The sequence below is a fragment of the Peromyscus eremicus genome, chromosome 6 (assembly GCF_949786415.1).
Source record: "Peromyscus eremicus chromosome 6, PerEre_H2_v1, whole genome shotgun sequence".
Lineage (NCBI taxonomy): Eukaryota > Metazoa > Chordata > Mammalia > Rodentia > Cricetidae > Peromyscus > Peromyscus eremicus.
The window spans coordinates 66,163,190-66,190,064 of record NC_081421.1 but is presented as its reverse complement, the minus strand read 5'-3'; the positions used below and the strand labels follow the sequence as shown (position 1 = coordinate 66,190,064).

The window sequence follows — 26,875 nt, the reverse complement described above, 5'->3', positions numbered from 1 at the left end:
GCTTATATTGGATCCCTGTTGGCTGTAAGTAGAATGACCTGAGCTAGATACCTGGTTACCAAATCCAGAACACTCTATTGAGCTAGAACCACATTGGCCAAAGTTGGAAGACCCTCCAGAGTTAGACCCATGATGACTAGAGGAGGATGGCTGATATAATCCAGGCTGTTGCTGGTCATAGGAGGAAGACTGCCAAGAAGTAGCACCATGGTGATCACAGTTAGAGGAATGACCTGAGCTACACTGAGACGGCCCAGAAAATGGTAATTGTTTGGATGATGAACAATGTTGGCCTCTGCTAGATAACTGACCAGTGCCAGATCCATGCTGACAACAGACTGATGACTGTCCAGAGAAAGAACCATGTTCTCTACTACCAGAACACTGACCTTGCCAAGATCCACCCTGACTACATCCAGAAGACCCTCCTGAGCCAGAACCATGTTGCTGGGAGCCAAAAGTCTCACTTGAGTTTGAACTGCTTCTCCTGTGCTTAGATGCCTGGCTTGATCCTGATCCTTGTGTGCCATGGGGAGAGCAGTGACCTGAGCTCAAGCCTGATGATTGTCCTGATGAAGCACCATATTGTCCAGAACCAGAGGGGTGACCTTGTCCAGAACCATGTACACAACATCCAGAAGACCCTCCTGAGCCAGATCCATGTTGCTGAGAGCCAAAAGTCTCACTTGAGCTAGGACTGCTTCTCCTGTGCTTAGATGCCAGGCTTGATCCTGATCCTTGTGTGCCATGGGGAGTGGAGTGACCTGAGCTCAAGCCTGATGACTGTCCTGATGAAGCACCATATTGTCCAGAACCAGAGGAGTGACCTTGTCCATACCCTTGTCCTGTGGAGCCAGAAGACTGTCCTGATGTAGAACCATATTCACCTGAACCATAAGACTGTCCTGACCTAGAGCCATGTCTGCTCTGGGTAGAAGTATGGCTTGAGCCTGAGTAGTGTGTGCCAGAGCTGGAAGACTGACCATAACGAGAGGCATGCTGTCCTCTGCCAGATGACTGTCCAGAGAAAGAACCATGTTCTCTATTACCAGAACACTGACCTTGCCCAGATCCATGTTGACTCCATCTAGAAGACCCTCCTGAGCCAGATCCATGTTGCTGGGAGCCAAAAGACTCACATGAGCTAGAACTGCTTCTCCTTTGATTAGATGCCTGGCTTGATCCTGATGCTTGTGTGCCATGGGGAGTGGAGTGGCCTGAGCTCAAGCCTGATGACTGTCCTGATAAAGCACCATATTGTCCAGAACCAGAGGAGTGACCTTGTCCATACCCTTGCCCTGTGGAGCCAGAAGACTGTCCTGATGTAGAACCATATTCACCTGAACCACAAGACTGTCCTGACCTAGAGCCATGTCTGCCCTGGGTAGAAGTATGGCTTGAGCCTGAGTAGTGTGTGCCAGAGTTGGAAGACTGACCATAACGAGAGGCATGCTGTCCTCTGCCAGATGACTGTCCAGAGAAAGAACCATGTTCTCTACTACCAGAAGACTGACCTGGCCCAGATCCACTTTGACTCCATCCAGAAGACCCTCCTGAGCCAGATCCATGTTGCTGGGAGCCAAAAGACTCACATGAGCTAGAACTGCTTCTCCTTTGATTAGATGCCTGGCTTGATCCTGATCCTTGTGTGCCATGGGAAGTGGAGTGACCTGAGCTCAAGCCTGATGACTGTCCTGATGAAGCACCATATTGTCCAGAACCAGAGGAGTGACCTTGTCCATACCCTTGCCCTGTGGAGCCAGAAGACTGTCCTGATGTAGAACCATATTCACCTGAACCACAAGACTGTCCTGACCTAGAGCCATGTCTGCTCTGGGTAGGAGTATGGCTTGAGCCTGAGTAGTGTGTGCCAGAGCAGGAAGACTGACCATAATGAGAGGCATTCTGGCCACTGCCTGATGGCTGTCCAGAGAAAGAACCATGTTTCCCACTACCAGAAGACTGACCTTGCCCAGATCCACTTTGACTCCATCCAGAAGACCCTCCTGAGCCAGACCCATGTGGCTGGGAGCCAAAAGACTCACTTGAGCTAGAACTGCTTCTCCTTTGATTAGATGCCTGGCTTGATCCTGATCCTTGTGTGCCATGGGAAGTGGAGTGACCTGAGCTCAAGCCTGATGATTGTCCTGATGAAGCACCATTTTGTCCAGAACCAGAGGGGTGACCTTGTCCAGAACCATGTACACAACATCCAGAAGACCCTCCTGAGCCAGATCCATGTTGCTGAGAGCCAAAAGTCTCACTTGAGCTAGGACTGCTTCTCCTGTGCTTAGATGCCAGGCTTGATCCTGATCCTTGTGTGCCATGGGGAGTGGAGTGACCTGAGCTCAAGCCTGATGACTGTCCTGATGAAGCACCATATTGTCCAGAACCAGAGGAGTGACCTTGTCCATACCCTTGTCCTGTGGAGCCAGAAGACTGTCCTGATGTAGAACCATATTCACCTGAACCATAAGACTGTCCTGACCTAGAGCCATGTCTGCTCTGGGTAGAAGTATGGCTTGAGCCTGAGTAGTGTGTGCCAGAGCTGGAAGACTGACCATAACGAGAGGCATGCTGTCCTCTGCCAGATGACTGTCCAGAGAAAGAACCATGTTCTCTATTACCAGAACACTGACCTTGCCCAGATCCATGTTGACTCCATCTAGAAGACCCTCCTGAGCCAGATCCATGTTGCTGGGAGCCAAAAGACTCACATGAGCTAGAACTGCTTCTCCTTTGATTAGATGCCTGGCTTGATCCTGATGCTTGTGTGCCATGGGGAGTGGAGTGGCCTGAGCTCAAGCCTGATGACTGTCCTGATAAAGCACCATATTGTCCAGAACCAGAGGAGTGACCTTGTCCATACCCTTGCCCTGTGGAGCCAGAAGACTGTCCTGATGTAGAACCATATTCACCTGAACCACAAGACTGTCCTGACCTAGAGCCATGTCTGCCCTGGGTAGAAGTATGGCTTGAGCCTGAGTAGTGTGTGCCAGAGTTGGAAGACTGACCATAACGAGAGGCATGCTGTCCTCTGCCAGATGACTGTCCAGAGAAAGAACCATGTTCTCTACTACCAGAAGACTGACCTGGCCCAGATCCACTTTGACTCCATCCAGAAGACCCTCCTGAGCCAGATCCATGTTGCTGGGAGCCAAAAGACTCACATGAGCTAGAACTGCTTCTCCTTTGATTAGATGCCTGGCTTGATCCTGATCCTTGTGTGCCATGGGAAGTGGAGTGACCTGAGCTCAAGCCTGATGACTGTCCTGATGAAGCACCATATTGTCCAGAACCAGAGGAGTGACCTTGTCCATACCCTTGCCCTGTGGAGCCAGAAGACTGTCCTGATGTAGAACCATATTCACCTGAACCACAAGACTGTCCTGACCTAGAGCCATGTCTGCTCTGGGTAGGAGTATGGCTTGAGCCTGAGTAGTGTGTGCCAGAGCAGGAAGACTGACCATAATGAGAGGCATTCTGGCCACTGCCTGATGGCTGTCCAGAGAAAGAACCATGTTTCCCACTACCAGAAGACTGACCTTGCCCAGATCCACTTTGACTCCATCCAGAAGACCCTCCTGAGCCAGACCCATGTGGCTGGGAGCCAAAAGACTCACTTGAGTTCGAACTGCTTCTCCTGTGCTTAGATGCCTGGCTTGATCCTGATCCTTGTGTGCCATGGGAAGTGGAGTGACCTGAGCTCAAGCCTGATGACTGTCCTGATGAAGCACCATATTGTCCAGAACCAGAGGAGTGACCTTGTCCATACCCTTGCCCTGTGGAGCCAGAAGACTGTCCTGATGTAGAACCATATTCACCTGAACCACAAGACTGTCCTGACCTAGAGCCATGTCTGCTCTGGGTAGAAGTATGGCTTGAGCCTGAGTAGTGAGTGCCAGAGTTGGAAGACTGACCATAACGAGAGGCATGCTGTCCTCTGCCAGATGCCTGTCCAGAGAAAGAACCATGTTCTCTACTACCAGAAGACTGACCTGGCCCAGATCCACTTTGACTCCATCCAGAAGACCCTCCTGAGCCAGATCCATGTTGCTGGGAGCCAAAAGACTCACATGAGCTAGAACTGCTTCTCCTTTGATTAGATGCCTGGCTTGATCCTGATCCTTGTGTGCCATGGGAAGTGGAGTGACCTGAGCTCAAGCCTGATGACTGTCCTGATGAAGCACCATATTGTCCAGAACCAGAGGAGTGACCTTGTCCATACCCTTGCCCTGTGGAGCCAGAAGACTGTCCTGATGTAGAACCATATTCACCTGAACCACAAGACTGTCCTGACCTAGAGCCATGTCTGCCCTGGGTAGAAGTATGGCTTGAGCCTGAGTAGTGTGTGCCAGAGCAGGAAGACTGACCATAATGAGAGGCATTCTGGCCACTGCCTGATGCCTGTCCAGAGAAAGAACCATGTTTCCCACTACCAGAAGACTGACCTTGCCCAGATCCACTTTGACTCCATCCAGAAGACCCTCCTGAGCCAGACCCATGTGGCTGGGAGCCAAAAGACTCACTTGAGCTAGAACTGCTTCTCCTTTGATTAGATGCCTGGCTTGATCCTGATCCTTGTGTGCCATGGGAAGTGGAGTGACCTGAGCTCAAGCCTGATGATTGTCCTGATGAAGCACCATATTGTCCAGAACCAGAGGAGTGACCTTGTCCATACCCTTGCCCTGTGGAGCCAGAAGACTGTCCTGATGTAGAACCATATTCACCTGAACCACAAGACTGTCCTGACCTAGAGCCATGTCTGCCCTGGGTAGAAGTATGGCTTGAGCCTGAGTAGTGTGTGCCAGAGTTGGAAGACTGACCATAACGAGAGGCATGCTGTCCTCTGCCAGATGACTGTCCAGAGAAAGAACCATGTTCTCTACTACCAGAAGACTGACCTTGCCCAGATCCACTTTGACTCCATCCAGAAGACCCTCCTGAGCCAGATCCATGTTGCTGGGAGCCAAAAGACTCACATGAGCTAGAACTGCTTCTCCTTTGATTAGATGCCTGGCTTGATCCTGATCCTTGTGTGCCATGGGAAGTGGAGTGACCTGAGCTCAAGCCTGATGACTGTCCTGATGAAGCACCATATTGTCCAGAACCAGAGGAGTGACCTTGTCCATACCCTTGCCCTGTGGAGCCAGAAGACTGTCCTGATGTAGAACCATATTCACCTGAACCACAAGACTGTCCTGACCTAGAGCCATGTCTGCTCTGGGTAGAAGTATGGCTTGAGCCTGAGTAGTGTGTGCCAGAGTTGGAAGACTGACCATAATGAGAGGCATGCTGTCCTCTGCCAGATGACTGTCCAGAGAAAGAACCATGTTCTCTACTACCAGAAGACTGACCTGGCCCAGATCCACTTTGACTCCATCCAGAAGACCCTCCTGAGCCAGATCCATGTTGCTGGGAGCCAAAAGACTCACATGAGCTAGAACTGCTTCTCCTTTGATTAGATGCCTGGCTTGATCCTGATCCTTGTGTGCCATGGGAAGTGGAGTGACCTGAGCTCAAGCCTGATGACTGTCCTGATGAAGCACCATATTGTCCAGAACCAGAGGAGTGACCTTGTCCATACCCTTGCCCTGTGGAGCCAGAAGACTGTCCTGATGTAGAACCATATTCACCTGAACCACAAGACTGTCCTGACCTAGAGCCATGTCTGCTCTGGGTAGAAGTATGGCTTGAGCCTGAGTAGTGTGTGCCAGAGCAGGAAGACTGACCATAATGAGAGGCATTCTGGCCACTGCCTGATGCCTGTCCAGAGAAAGCACCATGTTTCCCACTACCAGAAGACTGACCTTGCCCAGATCCACTTTGACTCCATCCAGAAGACCCTCCTGAGCCAGACCCATGTGGCTGGGAGCCAAAAGACTCACTTGAGTTCGAACTGCTTCTCCTGTGCTTAGATGCCTGGCTTGATCCTGATCCTTGTGTGCCATGGGAAGTGGAGTGACCTGAGCTCAAGCCTGATGACTGTCCTGATGAAGCACCATATTGTCCAGAACCAGAGGAGTGACCTTGTCCATACCCTTGCCCTGTGGAGCCAGAAGACTGTCCTGATGTAGAACCATATTCACCTGAACCACAAGACTGTCCTGACCTAGAGCCATGTCTGCTCTGGGTAGAAGTATGGCTTGAGCCTGAGTAGTGTGTGCCAGAGTTGGAAGACTGACCATAACGAGAGGCATGCTGTCCTCTGCCAGATGACTGTCCAGAGAAAGAACCATGTTCTCTACTACCAGAAGACTGACTTGGCCCAGATCCACTTTGACTCCATCCAGAAGACCCTCCTGAGCCAGATCCATGTTGCTGGGAGCCAAAAGCCTCACATGGGCTAGAACTGCTTCTCCTTTGATTAGATGCCTGGCTTGATCCTGATCCTTGTGTGCCATGGGAAGTGGAGTGACCTGAGCTCAAGCCTGATGACTGTCCTGATGAAGCACCATATTGTCCAGAACCAGAGGAGTGACCTTGTCCATACCCTTGCCCTGTGGAACCAGAAGACTGTCCTGATGTAGAACCATATTCACCTGAACCACAAGACTGTCCTGACCTAGAGCCATGTCTGCTCTGGGTAGAAGTATGGCTTGAGCCTGAGTAGTGTGTGCCAGAGCAGGAAGACTGACCATAATGAGAGGCATGCTGGCCACTGCCTGATGCCTGTCCAGAGAAAGCACCATGTTTCCCACTACCAGAAGACTGACCTTGCCCAGATCCACTTTGACTCCATCCAGAAGACCCTCCTGAGCCAGACCCATGTGGCTGGGAGCCAAAAGACTCACTTGCATTCGAACTGCTTCTCCTGTGCTTAGATGCCTGGCTTGATCCTGATCCTTGTGTGCCATGGGAAGTGGAGTGACCTGAGCTCAAGCCTGATGACTGTCCTGATGAAGCACCATATTGTCCAGAACCAGAGGAGTGACCTTGTCCATACCCTTGCCCTGTGGAGCCAGAAGACTGTCCTGATGTAGAACCATATTCACCTGAACCACAAGACTGTCCTGACCTAGAGCCATGTCTGCCCTGGGTAGAAGTATGGCTTGAGCCTGAGTAGTGTGTGCCAGAGTTGGAAGACTGACCATAACGAGAGGCATGCTGTCCTCTGCCAGATGACTGTCCAGAGAAAGAACCATGTTCTCTACTACCAGAAGACTGACCTGGCCCAGATCCACTTTGACTCCATCCAGAAGACCCTCCTGAGCCAGATCCATGTTGCTGGGAGCCAAAAGACTCACATGAGCTAGAACTGCTTCTCCTTTGATTAGATGCCTGGCTTGATCCTGATCCTTGTGTGCCATGGGAAGTGGAGTGACCTGAGCTCAAGCCTGATGACTGTCCTGATGAAGCACCATATTGTCCAGAACCAGAGGAGTGACCTTGTCCATACCCTTGCCCTGTGGAACCAGAAGACTGTCCTGATGTAGAACCATATTCACCTGAACCACAAGACTGTCCTGACCTAGAGCCATGTCTGCTCTGGGTAGAAGTATGGCTTGAGCCTGAGTAGTGTGTGCCAGAGCAGGAAGACTGACCATAATGAGAGGCATTCTGGCCACTGCCTGATGGCTGTCCAGAGAAAGCACCATGTTTCCCACTACCAGAAGACTGACCTTGCCCAGATCCACTTTGACTCCATCCAGAAGACCCTCCTGAGCCAGACCCATGTGGCTGGGAGCCAAAAGACTCACTTGAGTTCGAACTGCTTCTCCTGTGCTTAGATGCCTGGCTTGATCCTGATCCTTGTGTGCCATGGGAAGTGGAGTGACCTGAGCTCAAGCCTGATGACTGTCCTGATGAAGCACCATATTGTCCAGAACCAGAGGAGTGACCTTGTCCATACCCTTGCCCTGTGGAGCCAGAAGACTGTCCTGATGTAGAACCATATTCACCTGAACCACAAGACTGTCCTGACCTAGAGCCATGTCTGCTCTGGGTAGAAGTGTGGCTGGAGCCTGAGTAGTGTGTGCCAGTGCTGGAAGACTGACTGTAACCAGAAGCATGCTGGCCACTCCCTGAATACTGTCCCGAGGAAGCACCATATTGTCCAGAAGCAGAGGAGTGACCCTGTCCACATCCTTGTCTTGTGGAGCCAGGAGAGGTTTCTGATGCTGAGCCATATTCTTGTGACCCAGAAGATTGTCCTGACCCACATTTATTTGTCCTCTGGCTGGAAGACTGATTTGACCCTGAGTTGTGTGTATTATAGTTGGAAGACTGTCCTGAGCCCTCGACTGATGATTCTCTTGATGAAATATTATTTTTTCCATTACCACAAGACTGATGTTGGCCAGATCCTTGTTTCCTGGAGCCAGCAGACTGTTCTAATGTAGAGCCATTTGGGGGGTAGCCAGAATCTTCCCTTTTTCTAATACTTCTTCTGCTCTGGTTCGATGAGTGGGTTGATCCAGATTCATGCTTGCCTTGTTGATATTTGTTACTATTTTCTAAGTGACTTGAGTTTGTTTCCATTCTTTCTTCAGAATTTTGGTGTTTCTCATTCCTTGGTTTTCTAGAGGTCCTTGTAGACTTGTGTTTATTGCTTCCTCTCGAGCCCCTGGAATAAGCATCATTCTCTCCTGCACTAGAACTTGAATAACTTGAAGAGGTGTCTTGCTCTTTGTCATCTTCGTCTTTTTCACTGTGTTCCTTTTGGTGATGGTGACTGTGATTTCCCTGCTTTGACCCTGAAGCTTGACAGTAATCTTTGCCAATAATTTTGTTACAAGCCTGAGCCAGCTTGATTATCATCAGAAGATACTCAGTAAAATCCACTTTGCTGTTATGATCTTGATCCAGACTTTGCATGATGATATCTACAGTGTCTGGATCATCTGGGTTCTGTAAAGGAATAATGTAGAAATGGAGGCTTTGTAACTATAGACTGTAAATCTAGTTTACCATTTGGGAGAAGTCTGTAGTATTGTGAATATTTAATAAATCAGTTTGAAATTGACCACATAGTTCTTTGGAAAAGAAGAAGAGGAAGAAGAAGAAGAAGAAGAAGAAGAAGAAGAAGAAGAAGAAGAAGAAGAAGAAAAAGAAGAAGAAAGAGAGAGAGAGAGAGAGAGAGAGAGAGAGAGAGATCAGCCAGCAAACTGTCAAGCAGTCAGTTATTTCCAAGAATTAGCCAGGAGGGGATGCAATTGAAAGGTTCAAGGGAGCAAGTGGCCCAATCACTTTTGGTTAAGATAGTCGCTGAGACCAGTACTTTGGAGGCCATGGAAGTATGATCCTGAAAACAGTGTGCATTGTATGGCAAGTTCTTGGGTTCTTTGGAATAAAAAGTAAGGTCTTGTCCAAAAAAAAAAAAAAAAAGAAGAAAGAAAGAAAGGTCAATGGTTAATCAAGGATGATTAGTTAATCTATAAATAATAATTGCAGACATCTGCATGAATATATAATTTTTCTTTGTCCAGTTAGTTAATTTGCTAATTACAGAATTTAAAACAGATATTTTTTGGGGGTGGGGCATATGTAGCTACTGTCTGCCTAGCACTGTTTTATGGAGGGTCTAAATCAGTGAAGGATTTCAGTGGTTATACTGCAAATTATGGTACATGCTCATAATCCCATCTCTCTGGAGGTGGAGGCACTAAGATCAGGAGTTCAAGGTCATTTTCAGCTACATAGCAAGTGTAAGGTCTGACTATTACATGAGATCCTGTTTTAATAAAAATGAGTAAATAAATAAAATTTAAAAAGTAAAGGCTAGCAGTTTGATATGCAAGTGTATAATTTATTATAACTAATATGAGTGCAACAAAGGGGCACAAATTATGATTCAAGAAAGGTTAATGAAAGAATATGATGTTAACGATATTTTGAAGGATGAATTAGAATTAGCTAAGTGAAGAAAGAGGCACGAGGAGAGAATAGGGAGAACAAGATGCAGATAGAGGTGATAATATGAATAAAGTGTGAAAGGGAAGAGAAGTAGGATTTATTTAAAGAACTGATAGAAATTCAGGAGTGCTAGATTGAGTACAAGGAATAAAGACATTCAGCTAAGAGTTAAATAGAGACTAGATCATAATTTTAAAATCATGTTGAGGAACTTTGACTTCTATATTAAGAGAAGATGAAACTAACTGGGGGACTTTGTATGGTGAGAGTAGAATAGAGGGGAGCCTGAACCAGAGGACTGGTGGTTTTGATGGAGAGAAGTGGGAGGTTTTAGAAGTCTCTTTATGAACTGAATAGAGATGAACAGGTGACAGTTTCTTCTGAGACTGAGGAAATCAATACTAATCCTAGGATTCTATATTGAGCTAAAAGAGAAGGAATGAGTTGAGAGGGTAAGGTGCTAGTCATATGTGATGCAAGAGATCCATAGTAACCCAATTACATGCAGTAAACATTTGAATTTAAGGCTGGGTTTAAGTCCCACATGTTTATTTCCAGAGCTGATCATTTTAAGGTGTATTTTTTCCTTTTTAGTTATTTATAGGTTAGTACAAATTTCCTGAACTTAAGAGGCCTTAGATTACCAGAACCCCAGAAATAGGCAGTGATTTAGACTCTGCACTAAAGAGAACAAAATGTAAGCACTCGGGAAGCAGAGGCAGGTGGATCTTGGTGAGTTCAAGGCCAGCCTGGTCTACAAAGCGAGTTCCAGGAAAGGCGCAAAGCTACACAGAGAAACCCTGTCTCGAAAAAAACCAAAAAAAAAAAAAAGTAAGAATATGAATTCAATATATTTTTGCATATTTTCTGAGGCTCATAAGAATTGCTCTCACAGACAGAAAAAAATTAAATATATGAATTTTCCTGTTCTTTGATAGGATAATTTTAACTTAATAATGTTATAGAAACATTATTAGTCAATGGTTTATGGCATTTCAAGTGTGCCAAATTCAGTTCTCTATTACCAAGTAGGAGAGTCCTCTTGGATATTTGACATATAAACAAAATGTAGGGTAAATTAGAGAATTGCTTCAGAATTCAGTTCTGGTATAGAGTTCTTACCTTCAGAATTTGGTGAAACTCATTTTCCAGAAGTTCTTTCATCTCTTTTTTGCTCAACATGTCACATTCCCCATGTTCAGTGGCATATTGGTAGAAAACATCGATGACCGTGACAATGCCTTGCAGGAGTTTAGGCATCTTGTTGCAAATTGAAGTTAACCTAGATGGGGGAACAAGAGATCCATCTCTTAATGCTGAAACACATAAATACTTCAAGTCATTTGTAGTAATTATCGGGCATGATTAATTTTCTTTCTGTACTAATTGAGAATGAATCTGGAGTTGAATAACTTGTTCCAGATATGTAGCAAGAGAGTGATGAAATTAGAGCAAAAGCCCTGTGTCTTACTTCAATTCCTGAATGAATGCAGGGGATACTTTCTGTGTTGGGCTCCCTGATTTATTCTTAAGCTATAGCAAACCTGAATGTGCTCACCCATCAACTCCTTAGTTGCTTTCTAGGTCTCAACCATCGCACTATAGCGGACAGACATATCCTCTATATAGTATGCCTAAATCTACCCAAAGATACCTAGTGGCTGACTCGGATTCTCAAAATTTTTCCAGGATAAATAAAGTAGGAAAAATGAGCGAAGCCAACCACAGTGTTAGGTGATGGGAACCGAGGAAGTGCCTATCAGAAGAATGTTTTCATTCTTCATGTAGGGCTGTTCCTCAGGGCTTTCTGCTTATACTGCAGAGAGAAAAAGAGACAAACTGCCAGGGCTTACTAGGTTCCTAAACTCTTAAGGAAAGATCTCAAATAGGTACTATAAACAGTGTGGTTTTATATCAAAGTTCACCATAATTTACTAAAAAATAAGCTTACGAGTGTAATGTTTACTTTAGTATTTAATAGACCTAAATACTGAGTAGAACTGAAACTGCTCACTTACCTAAGTCACCAGAGGAACAGCAGGACAGAGATTGATGTTGCTTGCAGGGTGCTGCTCATTGGAAACACTGGCCTTTTTATAGAGACAATGATGGTCCATCTTAGGGAGGAGTTGCTTTCTTTGAGATGTCCTAGTTCACTCCTAAACAAGTCCAGCTCCTTCTCCATCTGCACCTCCCAGGTGTTTACCTTCTTACTTCCTTACATGTTAACTTGAGATTGCAATAGCAGTTCCCAAATCTGGGCTAGTATCAGCCCCACCTGTCAGACTCCCAGGACACTTTGCAGAAAGGTTTTTCTTTTTTAATTTTTTTAATTGTGTGTGTGTGTGTGTGTGTGTGTGTGTGTGTGTGTGTGTGCACCCAACTATGTAATGCCGAATTGACAGTCAGCATTATACTTTAATAGATGTTGAATGGAATGACATGAGAACTTAAATGTCAAAAAATCATGGAATTTGATGTTTAGAAGAAACCTGAAATATCACTTAGTCAGGTGCACCCATTTCAAACTAGTTTTATGTAAGAGTTTCCAGCCATGATTTTATCACCTCTTGTGAGTCAGTAGTGGCTGTAGAGAGGCTCTTCTTTTCATCTGTTTGTCTAACTCAACTTATCTAACTTACAACTATTCGTGAGTGTCACTTTCATTTTAACTACCATATAACCATAGCGAGAAGCATATGTTCTCTAGGTCCCTCATGATCTTGCCTGTGGCTTCTCTTAAGTTCCATTGTTTCTATACATATATATTTACTTTTGTGTCCAACTGGAGTTAATGACTTCAATATATCATGCTATTTCATCTTTTTCCCCCCTTAGATTACCTTTTAGCCGTATCTATCTACTGAGTTGCTATTCTTCACAATTAACTTTGGCCTTTATGTAAGAAATGTTTCCAGTATTACTCAAGAGAGAATCATAACTTGTTCATGATTTTCAAGTTAATGTGTGAATGCATGGGTTCGTGTGTGTGTGTGTGTGTGTGTGTGTGTGTGTGTGTGTGTGTGCCAGAAGACAAATTTAGGTGTCATCTTCAGTAATGCCATCCATCTTCCATTTTCTTCTTTTCTTGACACAGGATCTCACTTTGTAGCCCTAGCTAGAACTTGCTACATAAATCAGGCTGGTCTTAAACTTGTAGAGATCTATTTATCTCTGCTTTCCTGGGTGCTGGGATTAAAAGCATGTGTCACTAAGCCTCGTCTCAATGTTTCTTTCACCTTCTTTGAGACAGGATCTTTCAATGGTCTGGAACTCACAATTAGCCTGGATTGGCTAGCTAGGGTTCCTCCTGTCTTCCTTTCCAGGGAGCTGGGGTTACGAACATGCTCGATCACACTCAGTATTCTTCCTCTAGAGTTCGAATTCTGGTCTTGATGCTTGTGAGGCAAGCATGTTACTGGCTGAGCTATCTCCCCATTCTGATTTTATAGTTATGTCAACTATAATATTTCACAGTTTTTCAAATCACTTTATTATTATTATTATTAGAGACAAGGTTTCTCTGTGTAGTTTTGGTGCCTATCCTAGATCTCACTCTGTAGACCAGTCTGCCCTCAAACTCACAGAGATCCCCCTGCTTCTGCCTCCCAAGTGCTGGGATTAAAGGCATGTGCCACCACTGCCCGGCCAAACCATTTTATTATTATTAACACTGTAAAAAATAAAAGATACAAAAATTGTGTGTGTATGTGTGTGTGTCTATTTGCTTGTAGAACCTAGAGGTCAATTTCAGGCATCTTCCTTCATCACATTGCATCTGTCTTTTGAGACAGGGTCTCTCACTGGAGCCAGTGGTCAGTAATTAGCTATACTGCCTAAACAGTGAGCTCTGGGGAGTCTGCACCTCCCCCATGCTAGGATTACAGGTGCCCTGTGACTGTGCCTGTTTTTTTTTTTGTTTTTTTTTGTTTTTGGCTTGGATGCTGGATCTGAATTTAAGTCCTCATAGTTGTGTGGTAGGCACTTTAGTGACTGAGCCATTAGCTCAGCCTCCAAACTAGAAAGTTGAAAATGCTTAGAGAGAAAAAAAAATTACAGTACCTGTAAATGTACTAGAAAGAAACATCCATCACTAATTATTTGATTTGCTACTAACGTATTTCTTCACACAAATATTTTTCTATGCCTTATATAATTTCTAGACTATGACTCCTACAGAACAGGAACTGGGCATTACTAATCCCTGTGTCAGCTAGAGAACTAGGCTATTACTTGGTGTGTAAAGTTTCTCAAGAAATATTTGTCAGTTTGAGCTGAATTAAAAAAGGATCAGGGTATGCCTTCAAACCTCTGCACAGACCAACCTATACTTTTTTTTTTTCAGAACTAGGATCTCTCTATTTTTTTGCCCTATTTGGTGTAGAAGACATAATTTCACATGGATATCAGTTGAATCTTATTATTAAGAACTAACAAGCTACTCTTTGCTCACTCTTGAGGAGCTTGTCCCCAAATTCCATCCATTGTGAACAGATACAAATTTTATTGAAGATATCTGAAGCTAAATGAACCTAAAATGTGTGTAATATAGTCATCAAATTTGAGAAGAGATGGTAGCAATTATTGGCAAATGACAAATTACATGATTCCAAATTCAACTATCATTAGACTGTTGTTTTTTTTTTTTTTCTCCCTGGAAACTACCCAGAGGGTGACAAGTCAGTGGCTCTTTCCCAGTCGTGCTTCCTTGGATGCCTGGTTTGGGTCAGGTTGTCACACAGCATAAGAGCAATGACCTTCTTAAAGGTGTGACTGAGGCTGTGGGAGTGAAGGGGAGGTGGAATTTGCTGAGTGAAGAGTTGTTATTTCAGAGGCAGGAAAGAGTTGTAAGGAGGGCTGTTGCAGATGAACATGCCTTTGAGGCCAGTGTTCTCCTAAACGAGGTGTCAGCAAATTTTCTATAAATGGCTAGACAGCAAATATCAACAGATTTGTAGGCCAAATGATCTTTCTTGCAGCTATTCAATTCTACTATTCTAGCATGAAAGCAGTCATAAATAATGTATTTTAAAATTATTTTATTTTAAAATAGATGTTTTGTCTGCATATATGTCTGTGTGCCACGTGTGTCTGGTGCCCATGAAGGCTAGATGAGGGTGTTGGTTCCTCCAGAACTGGAATTACCAATAATTGTGAGCTGCCATGGGGATGCTGGGGATCAAACCCTGGGTCCTCTGGCAGAGCAGCTTTTAAGTACTCTTAACCTCTGAGCCTTGTCTCCAGCCCCCTAGATGGTATTTGTATAAAAGGTTTGTGTTTGGAAAGACATTTGCTTATGGACACTGATTTTAGAATTCTATATGTCATATAGTCTTTCAACCAATTGTAAATGTAGAAAACAATCTTTATGGCAGCAGTTCTCAACCTGTGGGTCACAACCCCTTTGGAGGGTTGAATGACACGTTCACAGGGGTCATCTAAGACCACTGGAAAACACAGATATTTACATTACACTTCATACCAGTAGCAAAATTGCAGTTATGAAGTAGCAATGAAATAATTTTATGATTGGGGGTCACCACAACATGTGGAACTGTATTAAAGGGTCATAGTGTTAGGAAGGTTGAGAACCAGTGCCTTGTGGTCTGTGGACTTACATGAACTGTGGTGAGCTTGTGATGGCCTAAGAGTCACAGTTACCACCTCTTACTTCATTCGCTTGTCGGGAAGGTCTTCCAGGAGAGCAGAATCTCACAGAGAGAATAAGGCTGGGATGTGTGGCACAACAGAGCTGCTGACTCTCACATACCTATTGTTCACGATGTATGGAAAGAAGACAGAGCAATGTTACTTATAAAAAGGAAATATGTTTTGACCTGATGTAAGAAAGGAAAACGTTAACATCTGAACTAACTGAATAGTCAGTGTGTTCTTTCTGAAATAGTTTGTTGTCTGGATAGTATATAGGGACTGCCATGTGTCCTATGCTTGATCTTTCAGTGCTTTGTTTTCTGAATGTCCTTATCAAGCTAAATTTTGTCAAGTGTTATTTCCTGGTTCATATAACAAAAACAACGTACCTATTGAAATTGTGCTCTGGCTCTTTCTTTCTATATTAAATATTACCAATGTGAGATTTTAGTCAGGTTGTCCTGGAGGTTCAAAAGCTAAGGTTCACGAATTCCTTAGTGTGTACTCCACAGTAGCAAGGTTGGGCAAGGAAACGTCTCCCCTCTAATTTTAGTTAATGCTTCCTTTTTTTTTTTTATTGATAACAGGCTTCAAGAGAAAAGATCCTTCCATTCCTTCTCTCTCTTCCTTCTGTCAGTAACAAAGTTTCATAGCCCAGGCTATCTTAGAGTGTGCTATATCCTCAGGCTGGCCTTGAATCTGAATTCTCTTGCTTTCTCCTTATGAATGTTGGTATTATGGGAAGTTGCTACCATGCCTTGCATGAGAAAAGGTTTTTATGGTATGTGCCAGAATCTAGTTTTTTAGTGCTTTTGATATGTTGAGAGGAGAAAAGACATTATTTTATCCTTTCTGCAGAGGCAGAGTGCACTGTGTGCTGATATACAGAATTTCTTTGAATGATGTGACTTACTTCAAACTCACTATTAATGAAGCACGATTCAAACTCCATCTACATATTCTTAGGAAGTGGTGAGCAGGCACTGTGTTTTGGAAAAGGTAGAGTTTTGGAGATAATTCTTGGGGATAGAATTTTGCTCCCTGTATAGAAAGAACTTAAGAGACAGAGTCTGGAGATGAAATAGTGTCTTCTGGACATGATACAGCCATTCCATTTAGAAACTCACCACAGCTGTGGTTACAAGTACAAGATCGGACCCGTTACCATTTCACCTTGCATGGGGGAAAGGCTCATGAAGGTCACCTCTCACTGAGGGACTATGTGAAGTTACTGTGGTGTGTGTGTGTGTGTGTGTGTGTGTGTGTGTGTGTGTGTGTGTGATTTTCTCCAGCAGTATAGCCATTGAGAAGTTGCCCATGTTCCAATAAATAACCCCCAATTCATGTTCATGTAAGCATGAATCAAGCCATAAATTGAAGTTAGTAGGTGATGGGTTAGTAGTAGTTAGTTAGCTGGTGGGAAGAAGTGGGAAGAAGAGTTTTAGTGGAAGAGAGGGGAATGGAAGGGCAATAGAGAGTGACAATGAACAAAATGTATGTGTGTGTGTAATTGTCAAAGATTGAGGAGGGATTATATTAGCAAGGGTCAAGACCATGATGGGAAACCCACAGAGACAGCTGATCCGAGCTAGATGGAGCTCACGGACTCTGGGCTGGGGAACCAGCATGGGACCCAACTAGGCCCTCTGAAGGTGGGTGATGGTTGTGTGGCTTGGGCAGTTTGTGGGGCTCTTGGCAGTAGAACCAGGATTTATCCCTAATATATGAAGTGACTTTTTGGAGCCCATTCCCTATGAGGGGATATATTGCTCAGCCTTGATCCAGGGAGGAGGGGCTTGGTCCTGCCTCAACTTGATATGCCAGACTTCGTTGACTCCCCATGGGAGGACTTACTCTATCTCAGGAGTAGATGGGGGTGAGGAGTGATGTAGGGAGGGTGGAAGGAGGGGAGGGAGAGGGAACTGTGGTTGGTATGTAAAATGAAAAGAAAAACCTGGAAATAAAAAAAAAAAGAAAAAGAAAAATTAAAAAGCCGACCTCAAATCACATTCAGAGCTTCTAATTATATAAAAGAATTAGATGCTGAAATAAATTGCTTCCTCAAACTGAAAATTTGTTCTTCAAGAATAAACTGAAACTCATTCCTGGTCTGGAAGCAGGTGAGATGTGTCTGTAGCACCATCTACTGGATACAGAGGAGATCCAGAACGTTCTGTCCATTCTCTTTCTCCCATGTTTCCAACAGTTCTTTGCAGCTTAAGCTCTATGAGATAGGTAGATTATAAAGAGAGAGAGAGAGAGAGAGAGAGAGAGAGAGAGAGAGAGAGAGAGAGAGAGAGAGAGAGAGAGAGAGAGACAGGAAGACAGAGATGCCCACACAGAGGGACAGAGAAAGACAGGTAGTCGGAGAGAGAATATTTAACAAGCCACGATTATAAGATAGTTTGTACTTATCCTCCTCAGCATACTTATGTGGTGTAAGTTTAGATAGTAATATTATATAAGATTTTTGTTGTCTGGCAATAAGTGTTAAGTATGAAATAGTAAGTTTTTGCTGATTTTATATTCCACACACTCAAAACAGTACATTAGGTTTCCTAGTATCAGGTCACTGTGGCTGACTAGAATGCTTTAGAGACAGGACTTCTGAGTTTTCCTTTCAGCCAATCTCACTGGGTGAGAATTGATAATAACAGATTTTGAACAAGTAGTGAGTTTCACCTATTTACCTTATTTTATAAATTTTAAGAGTGGACACAGATTTAAACTGGTAGATAATCGAGGACAGAACTTTAGGGAACACAAACATGTGAGTACAAAGGCATGTAAATAAGCACAGAGACAGAGGAGTTAAGATAATCTGCAAGAAGCTACAAAACTCCTGTTTTAAAGGATTGAAGAGCAAATGGAAGATAGGAGAGTCAGAGACAGAGAGCCTCATCTTAAGCACCTTTGCTTCTCCTGTGCTGGCTCATCCTCATGGTCCATGGGCAGAACCAGAGCAAGAGTTAGCCGTTATCTGGCTTTGAAGCAGCCCTGTGTGCTGACATTGCCTCCTGATTAGCTGTATTAGATTAGTACTATTTCTTAAGTTGGACTTACATCATCCATGGGTTGTTTGTGACCATCACTTTGATGTTACAATTGTGTCTCATTGACTCTGACTTGACTAGATAAGATCACTGATGTTTTCTCCTTATGGACTCACTCAGTATAGCTGATTGTGTATGAGATGATCCTGATTCTAGATCTCCCATGAATAGAGTGACATCTTTCTCTTGTGTTGAATATAGATTCTCTGTGGGTAGATACAGTTTGCTTGGCAGTTGGTGTCTAAATCCCTGGACTGTCTTCTAACTTTTCTGTGGCAGTTGTCATCTCTTCTTTTTGTATTAGAGCAGACTCGCTATAATGCACTTTGGCTCGTTATGAGAAGGAAAAATCTATTATCTGTCTTCTACTTGTCCTTCACCAGCCTCAGGATGACTATAATTGGATCCTTCTTGTCTATTTATAATGGATCCAAACTGTATACAGTGATTGTCTGTCTACACTCATCTCTGCTTGTCCATATAAAAATTGCATGCTTTGGTACTAGATTTTGGCTGTTCATGGATAGTCCTTCCAGTTTTTGTCTGCCCTTGGTAAGATTCTGGGTATCTAGATCTGTCCTCTACCTCTCTGTCTGAACTTTTTCTTTTATTTAAAGAACTTTTTTTTCTCATTTATTTTACATACCGACTGCAGTTTCCCCTCCCTCCAACCCCTTCCCATCTACCTCCTCCCCGTCCACTCCTCCTCCATCTCCATCCAGAAAGGAGCAGGCCAACTTTTTCTAATCATGTTCATACCATCCATGGACAGACTTATGTTGACTTTCTACATGAATCTGCTGATCATGTCAGTATCATTACTTGGGACCGCTGGTGTCTGTATATACTTGATCCAGATAGGTAGACACAGATACTCTGTGAGCAGGTGGAATATCTGGTTGTTTGCATTGAGATACAATGTTTGATGTTGTTATATTAGACTCTTACATCCTTGGATGGGTCTAGAGTATTCCTGGTCATGTTGATATCCTGAAGGTTTACAAATATCCTTCTAATTCTCCATGACTGGTTAAAGCAACTTCAAGGATGGGTTTATTTTGGCTTAGAATTTGGGAGGATACAGTTCACCATGGTAAGGTAGGTAAAATGACTGGTCTCATTGTGTCTGCAATTAGGGAGGCGAGAAATGAATACTAGTTCTTAGTTTGCTTTCTCAATTTTATTCAACCTGAGACCCCATTCTGTGGGGATAGTTTTCAACCCTTTTGAAATATCCTCATAGACACACTCAGAAATGTGTTTGTATAATGCTTCTAAATCCTTCTAAGTTGACAATGGAAATTAGCCATCAAATTTGTCTTCCTCTTGTATTGAACCATAACTGTTTATAACCATTCTCAGAGGGGCCTTGGACAAAAGCTGACAGTCCATTTTGATGATTGCCTTTTACTATCACTATGTTGACTCTAACTGGGTGCCTGTGTTTTGTTTGTTTGTTTGTTTTTGTTTTTGTTTTTTGCTTATAATATGTGCATAGACTCCAATCCATGTTGTTTTCTTTACAGTGGATAGGTCCTTTCCTTATGTCTCATACACTCAAGCTTTTCATGGGCTGTTACTGATTCTCCAAGTGTTCTGGTAGGGTTTTTGTCATTTTATACAGGTTACAGACTGTTATTGAACTTGTCTCCAGGCACCTGTAGTTGTCTTCTGAGTATTCATGAGGGGTTCTGTGTATTCCTTTTTTATAGGACTCAGCATCTCTGTGACTAGAACCAAGCTATCCATGAATTTATGTCTGGCCCTGAGAATATACTGTTGTCTAGAGCTGTCTTCTGTCTGTTCACATAGCTGGATGTTTGACTTTTTATGGTGTTGTATCTGGATCATCTATGTGTAGATTTAAACTGATCATTAGTGGATATCTGGCTCTGATGAGGCCTAGAATTAGACTTTATAAAGAGTACACAAAATTTATATAATTTATGTCCTATGTTCCCTATGACTGGATACTTATTATTCTTTGTGAAATATTCCACTACTTTTTCTACAGATTGCCCAAGGATTGAACTACAACCTTGCCAGATTGAATTAATCATCACTATCTGAAGATGAACCCTTGATGTCTGCTTATAGCAAATACAGAATATGCTAATAGTACTTGTTTGTAAGCTTAGCCTAAAGCTACAGTGGTACCTTTTGATTGTTCATAAGTGAACCCATTTCTGTCCCTTATGTTGAATCATATTCTTCAGGGAGAGATCTGGATTGTCAGTGAGTAGATGACAATATTTGATGACCTCAGTTTTGAAAAGAAAGTTGCACATAAAATAAATCAGCTTTATTTCCTGTAAGAGCACTGGATGGAAACAAGGCCCATAAACTTAGGAGAGAACCAATCACTTTCAGACCAATTTGGATTTACACATTTAACTAGATTGAACTATTTTTTTAAACATTGTAAATAAGCAATTTTTCCACAAAAGCAAAACACATTAAAACTGGTTTCTAGAATTATTCAATTTACTCTAAAAGTATGATTTAAGAGTTTTTTTGGTACCTCTTTAAATACCAAATTTTCTTTGGCAAATCAATTCAAAATGCTGAATTTTATTTTAGAGCTTCATTTACACAGTAGAGTGCCATAAGTTGATGTCCTCTATGTTCCAATGGCTAATATCTTCCATTTAAAAATGTAGATCTTTGTTGAATTGTCATTCTCAAAGATATTCTGGAGAGGGCCTTAAGATACGGTTCAGTAGAGAGAGTATGCAAGGCCCTATGTTCAATCCCCAGCTCTGAGAGCAAAGTGGAACAGAGCAGAGCAAACAATATGCACCTAGGTGTATATGTCCGCATGAATGTATGAAAATCATGATTTAAACACTATCAATTCTTCTTTATTTCTTAACTTTATCACTTAATCCATAGCAATCTATCACTTATCTAAAGCTTAGTTTCATGTTCTCTTTAGACATAGCTGAATGAAACTTAGAAAGCAACAGCTAAAGCAGCTTCCCCACATCATTACTGACAAGTATAACTTATACAAGTCATTCTCTTTCCTTCCTTTTTTCATTTCTTTTCTTTTTCTTTCTTTCTTTTTTTTTCAGACAAGAACTATTCTATAGCCTGGCTATAGCTGAGGCTTGCTTAGAACTAATGTAGCCCAGCATGGCCTCAAAGTCATGCCAATTCTGCTTCAGCCACCCAAATGCTGAGATTATAGGTGTGAGCTACCACACCTATATAGTACATTCTTTGACCTAAACATTTTGGCTCATTTTAGCTTGAAAAGAAGTCTTCATTCTCCTGAACCAGCTTCACCACTTTTGCTTTGCTGTATTAAGTATTCTCATCACCAAAATAATTTTTGAAGAATACTGTATGACCCAATATCAAGTGACTCTTGGAAGCATTTTAAAAAGTGATTTCTTCAGATTCATTTTTATTTATTTATACAACCTTCTTGAAATTTCAAATATTTTCTTCTGTTGAAGATATGATTTATCTGAAAATATCTGATTATTTTTGTCATTTTCTCCTTAAAGTGTTTTACTAAAGTACCACAGGAATTAAATGAAAGTCTTTCTTTATTTTTCTATCTGCTAGACTCATAGGTTTTATATGATCCTTGATTTTTATCAAAGAAACTTTCATGAATGTACAAAACATTTCAAATAAGCCAGAATTTTCTTCTAATTAGACTCAATTATAATTTATTTTTGAGCCTTTTATAGTTTTCCATTTACCAGTGGACAAGAAACTCCCATGAGTTTTTTAATGACAAATTAATATCTCACAAACACTTTTTTATTCTGCCTTTATCTCAAAAAATGTCATCAGAATATCTCTCTGCTGTCTTCAGAATATCTCAATCTGACTTTGACTATTCATGGGTAAAGCATCTTTTAAAAAAGATGAAATAATTGATAATTAATGTGTATGCATATGTGCACATGCCCAGAGGCCAGATGAGGGCACCAAGTGTCCTTCTCTATCACTCTTTGTCTACTCCTTTGATGTGGGATTTCTCCCTGAACATGAAACTTATGTTTTTCTTGGCTAGAGCTGGAAGCCAACAAGCCCCAGTGATCCCATCTTCATACCCTGCTTAGAGTTGGGCTTGCTACATGGGTAATGGGACCTATACTCTGGTTATTGTGATTGTGAAGTGCTCTTAACCACTGAGCCATCTCTACAGCCTCCGAATCAATTTTCTTTTAAAAAATATTTCATTATGTTGGATCTAGTCTGCCAATGTCTATACATAGCTTGAGTGCAGAAAGCACAACTGTCCATCCAAATCTCCTGCTTATTCTTTGTCATTGAATTGAGTAAAATTAGATTTCTGTTTATGATGCATCTGGACTGTATGGAGAATGATCAGTGCCTATGAGAAGACATTGGTATCTTGAGTTCTTTACTAATTGACTGACTGAATCTGGGTTTTCTTGTATTAGGCCCAGGTTCTCCTCATGTAAGCCTAGATTGTCTATGGGTAAATGTCTATACTGAATATCCAATTCTGTCTTGTGACTGTTCATGTCTGGAACCTTGATAATTTTTTCTTTCTTTCATTTTTCTATTGTTTATGGCTACATTAAACTATTCATGAGATGCCGTTATCTGAGTTTTTTGACTGTCTTTCACTATCATTATATTGACTATACCTAGGTACTTTTTTTTCTTTTTTTTTTTTAGTATTCAATTTTTTTTTTAAAATTTTTATTTTGGCCCTAGGTACTTTTGTCCACTTGTAATGAGTCAAGACATTATAGATATTGGTTGGGTATGATATAATCCTGAATATTTCATGCTTCTTCCTGATTTCTCAGTATTGGATTGATGTCCTTTGTTGCATAGAAACCCAAGGTCTATGACCAGGCATTTGGCCCTGCTGATATTTGATTGTCTAGGAATTTTTCCTGTTCACTTGTGGTTAGAGTTGACTCCTGTGTTGACTCCAGTTTGCCTTTGGCTGTGTTTAGGCTGATCATGGATCTGACTGTTCTGAATCCTGTGACTACTCTTTACTGCTCTGGATTCTCACAGGACTGATAAGTGTCAAAGAAAAGTAAGTGAAAATTGTGCAGATATATAATGAGAAAAGATAAATGGCAAAAATTTGGAGCCGTTCCTTGTGGTGATAAGTCAAGCCAAGCAAGCAGAGCCAGCCAACTAAGGTAGTGGTCAGGAAAGAAAGAGAAGCCAGCAGAAAATGGTATCATGGAAGCAAAAAGAAAGCTAATTATGCTAAACGCTGCTATGATATCAAGAGATTGGAAGGACTGTTGAATGTGGCAGCATGGGCATTATCCATCTGCGTGCCTGACATTTTGACATGTTTGTAGTTATTTGAAATATAACATGACCAAAGCAGTACCTCCCATTTCTCTTTCATCAAGCTATACTGTGTTCATCATTACCAAATACATAGACATATAAAAATTTATTGATCAATGCTGACCTTGTAAGAATGAAGATTGGTTTAGTGTCTCCATCACTATCTTAATTCACTTGCTTTTACTTTTTTATAGTTTCCCAGAGCTTTATCTTTATTTAAAAATTTCCAAACAACTTGGGACAGAATTCTCCTGGACTAGAGCACACATTTGGATAGTATGCATAGCAGTGAAAGTATTTGTGACTCTTTGAGTCTTAATTTCATCAATATGAATTCCCTTCTCTACTGGGGTATTCCTTAAAGGGTTATGGTCTTTTTTTTCCCTTTGTTTAAAACTCTTCATCCACAAATCCAACTCTTTTTTAAAGTTTCATAATAGGTTTATTTTCAAAGAGTAAAACACTTAGACAATTTAAATATGAGTATAACATCCAGCTGTGATGCTATCGTATGTTATTGGAGTCCTATTAGTGAGGAAGAAGGCTCTGATACTTTATCATATATATCCTTCTTACTTGCAATAAATCTACAATGTTTTTTGGACACATGAACTGCTCTGCATCTCTGTCAGAAATTTCAAAACCAAATTCATCTTCCATGGCCATAATTATCTCCACTTTGTCCAAACCATCTAAGCCCAGGCCCTTTATAGAAAGAGAACTTACGGAAGGCTTCTTCTGGATCAATCTTGTCATAGAGTTTCAAGACATAGAGTACTTGTCCTGGAATTCCTCTAACTTTAAAGGGAGTTCAGCTGTGTACTGGCAGTACCAGTGTGTGACCTTTTCAGGCACCTATGGAAGTGCCAAGGCCAGCTGCAAAGTCCTGGACCTCCTCTGGGTTCCTCCAGGGACAGAGTGGTGCTGAGAAGCCAGACCAAGATTAGTGTAGGAAGCCTGGGCAGCTGGGCAAAGACTACAGGGAGGCAGACACAGGCAGAAAGGAGACAAGTAACCATGGCTTCACTGACCCAGGATACCCTGCTACAGCTCTTTTTATTCTTTCTGTTTGGGGATCCATTAACACTCAAGCAAAGTGTACTATGGCTCAGAGTAAATTGCACTAAGTTAATTTCTGTGGGTTTATATCACCTAATATTTTCATGTTTTCCAATTCTTATTAAAAACCTCTTGTGATAAATTTAACTGATGGAATTGACTTAAGCAACACCATCACCACTATGCTGATGCCCTTTTTGTGACAATCAAGCCATACACCAATCTAGAACCCTGTTAACCACAAATGCTTTGGAATTTGGTTTCCTTGAAGTTTGTCTTTTGTCGTCCCCCCCCCCATTGAATTCTGGCAATCTACTTAGTCTCTGAGTCTGTTTCCTCATCCTTAAAATGAGGATAATGCATTCTACAAGGGCCACTAAAGAATTAAGTAAGCTAATATACCAATTATATGGCTTTTAGTTATATTAAGACTTAGAGCTATTATATAATTATCAGAGTTTAGGTGTTAGCCTAATATTGGCTGCCTTATTTGGGTGAACTTCTGTACCTTTATGTCTTCACACTGAGAAAGGATATGAGAATATAAATGTCATTTTCTTTCTGCTCTTATAGGATATTTCCTTGGAGACCTTGTGAGGATGAGGGTCCTATAGAGTACAGGATGACCTGGCCCTCCCTGATCCCTTTCCCAAGCTTCAGCAATCATGAAAACTTTCTTTTTTTTAGATAGGGAAAAAGTTTAGTAAATGTGTTACCCATGAGCAGAGTACCTCAAAATATTGCCATTTATTTTTTATTTCCACCATATTTTCAGGTCTTATAAATGAGAAACTCAGTAGAAAAATAGGGTATTTATATATCTTTTAAGAATAGTAAAGTTATTTGAATGTCTCCATATTAGAAATTTTATGTTGAGATTTTGTTTGTTTGTTTGTTTTTTTGGCAGCGTAATAGATTTCTTTTTAAAATTCCAACCATTTTTTCTTAATATATTGAACAACTTCAATTAAATGGAATATTTCTTGACAAACCTCAATATATCAGAACTGATACAACGAAAAATCTGAATTTTCCTGTGTCTACTGAAGATGCTAAATTTCAAATTCTCAAGGAAACAGGACTGTAGGCAGTTTCAGTGATATATTCTGTCAACCATGTAATGAGGAAAGAGTAATGATCTTAATCTATCTTTAAAAATAGAGGTGTATGGTGGTGCATGCCTTTAATCCCAGAGGAGGCAGGCGTATCTCTGAAAGCAGCCTGGTCTACGGAGTGAGTTAGAGGACAGCAAGAACTACATAGAGAGACCCTGTCCCAAAACAAAACAAAAGCCCGTTTCTTTTCTTTCTTTCTTTCTTTTTTTTTTTTTTTTTGAGATTTATTCTTTTTATTTTTGTGTACTGATAAACGCCTGGTCAGAAGAGCATCAGATCTGAAACTAGAATTACAGAGGGTTGTGGCCTCTGTATGGGTGCCAGGAATTGAACCCAGGCCTTCTGGAAGAGCAGCCAGCCCTCTTAACTGCTTAACCATCTCTCCAGATTTTAACTATTTTTTTCATCCCAGGGTTTTTTTTTCTTTATATATTTATGAATAACTTTTTTTGTTTTGTTTGGCCCCCTTCCACTACTTTCTTTTTTCCTTTCTCCCTGCTTTCCTCCCTCCCTCCCCTTTTATTTTCTGATGCTGAGGACTAGACACATGCTTGTATCATTGAGCTCTATCCTTAACTCTATTTTGTTCTTTGTTGTAGATTCATAAGGTATCTTCATATCAGCAAGCTTCTCTTTAGTGACTTTGATCCCTTTGTCATTTTTCTGTGTATTCAGTGGGATTGTTCGGGACTTTTCCACACTGTTAGTAACGTGATTTCTTTCCATCTGGGCCTATAATCCACATGAGGGGTTTATAAATGCATATTCTTGATTTCTTTAACTTTCCAATATCCTGTTGAATACCATTCTCCTATTTTATCACCGTTTTGAGTA

At 41.9% G+C, this 26,875-nt stretch overlaps 1 protein-coding gene across 1 annotated transcript in view; it reads right to left on the bottom strand.

Moving 5' to 3' along the window:
• LOC131913759 (uncharacterized) overlaps window positions 1–26,875 on the bottom strand; it is a 138,724-nt gene that overhangs the window by 30,414 nt on the left and 81,435 nt on the right. The window contains exons 7-11 of the mRNA XM_059266545.1: window positions 10,978–11,137; window positions 4,395–8,850; window positions 4,191–4,277; window positions 2,958–3,941; window positions 2,046–2,582 (exon numbers count right to left, since the gene is read on the bottom strand). Coding sequence (XP_059122528.1) covers window positions 2,046–2,582; window positions 2,958–3,941; window positions 4,191–4,277; window positions 4,395–8,850; window positions 10,978–11,137 — 6,224 coding nt within the window. The remainder of the gene's footprint in view (window positions 1–2,045; window positions 2,583–2,957; window positions 3,942–4,190; window positions 4,278–4,394; window positions 8,851–10,977; window positions 11,138–26,875) is intronic.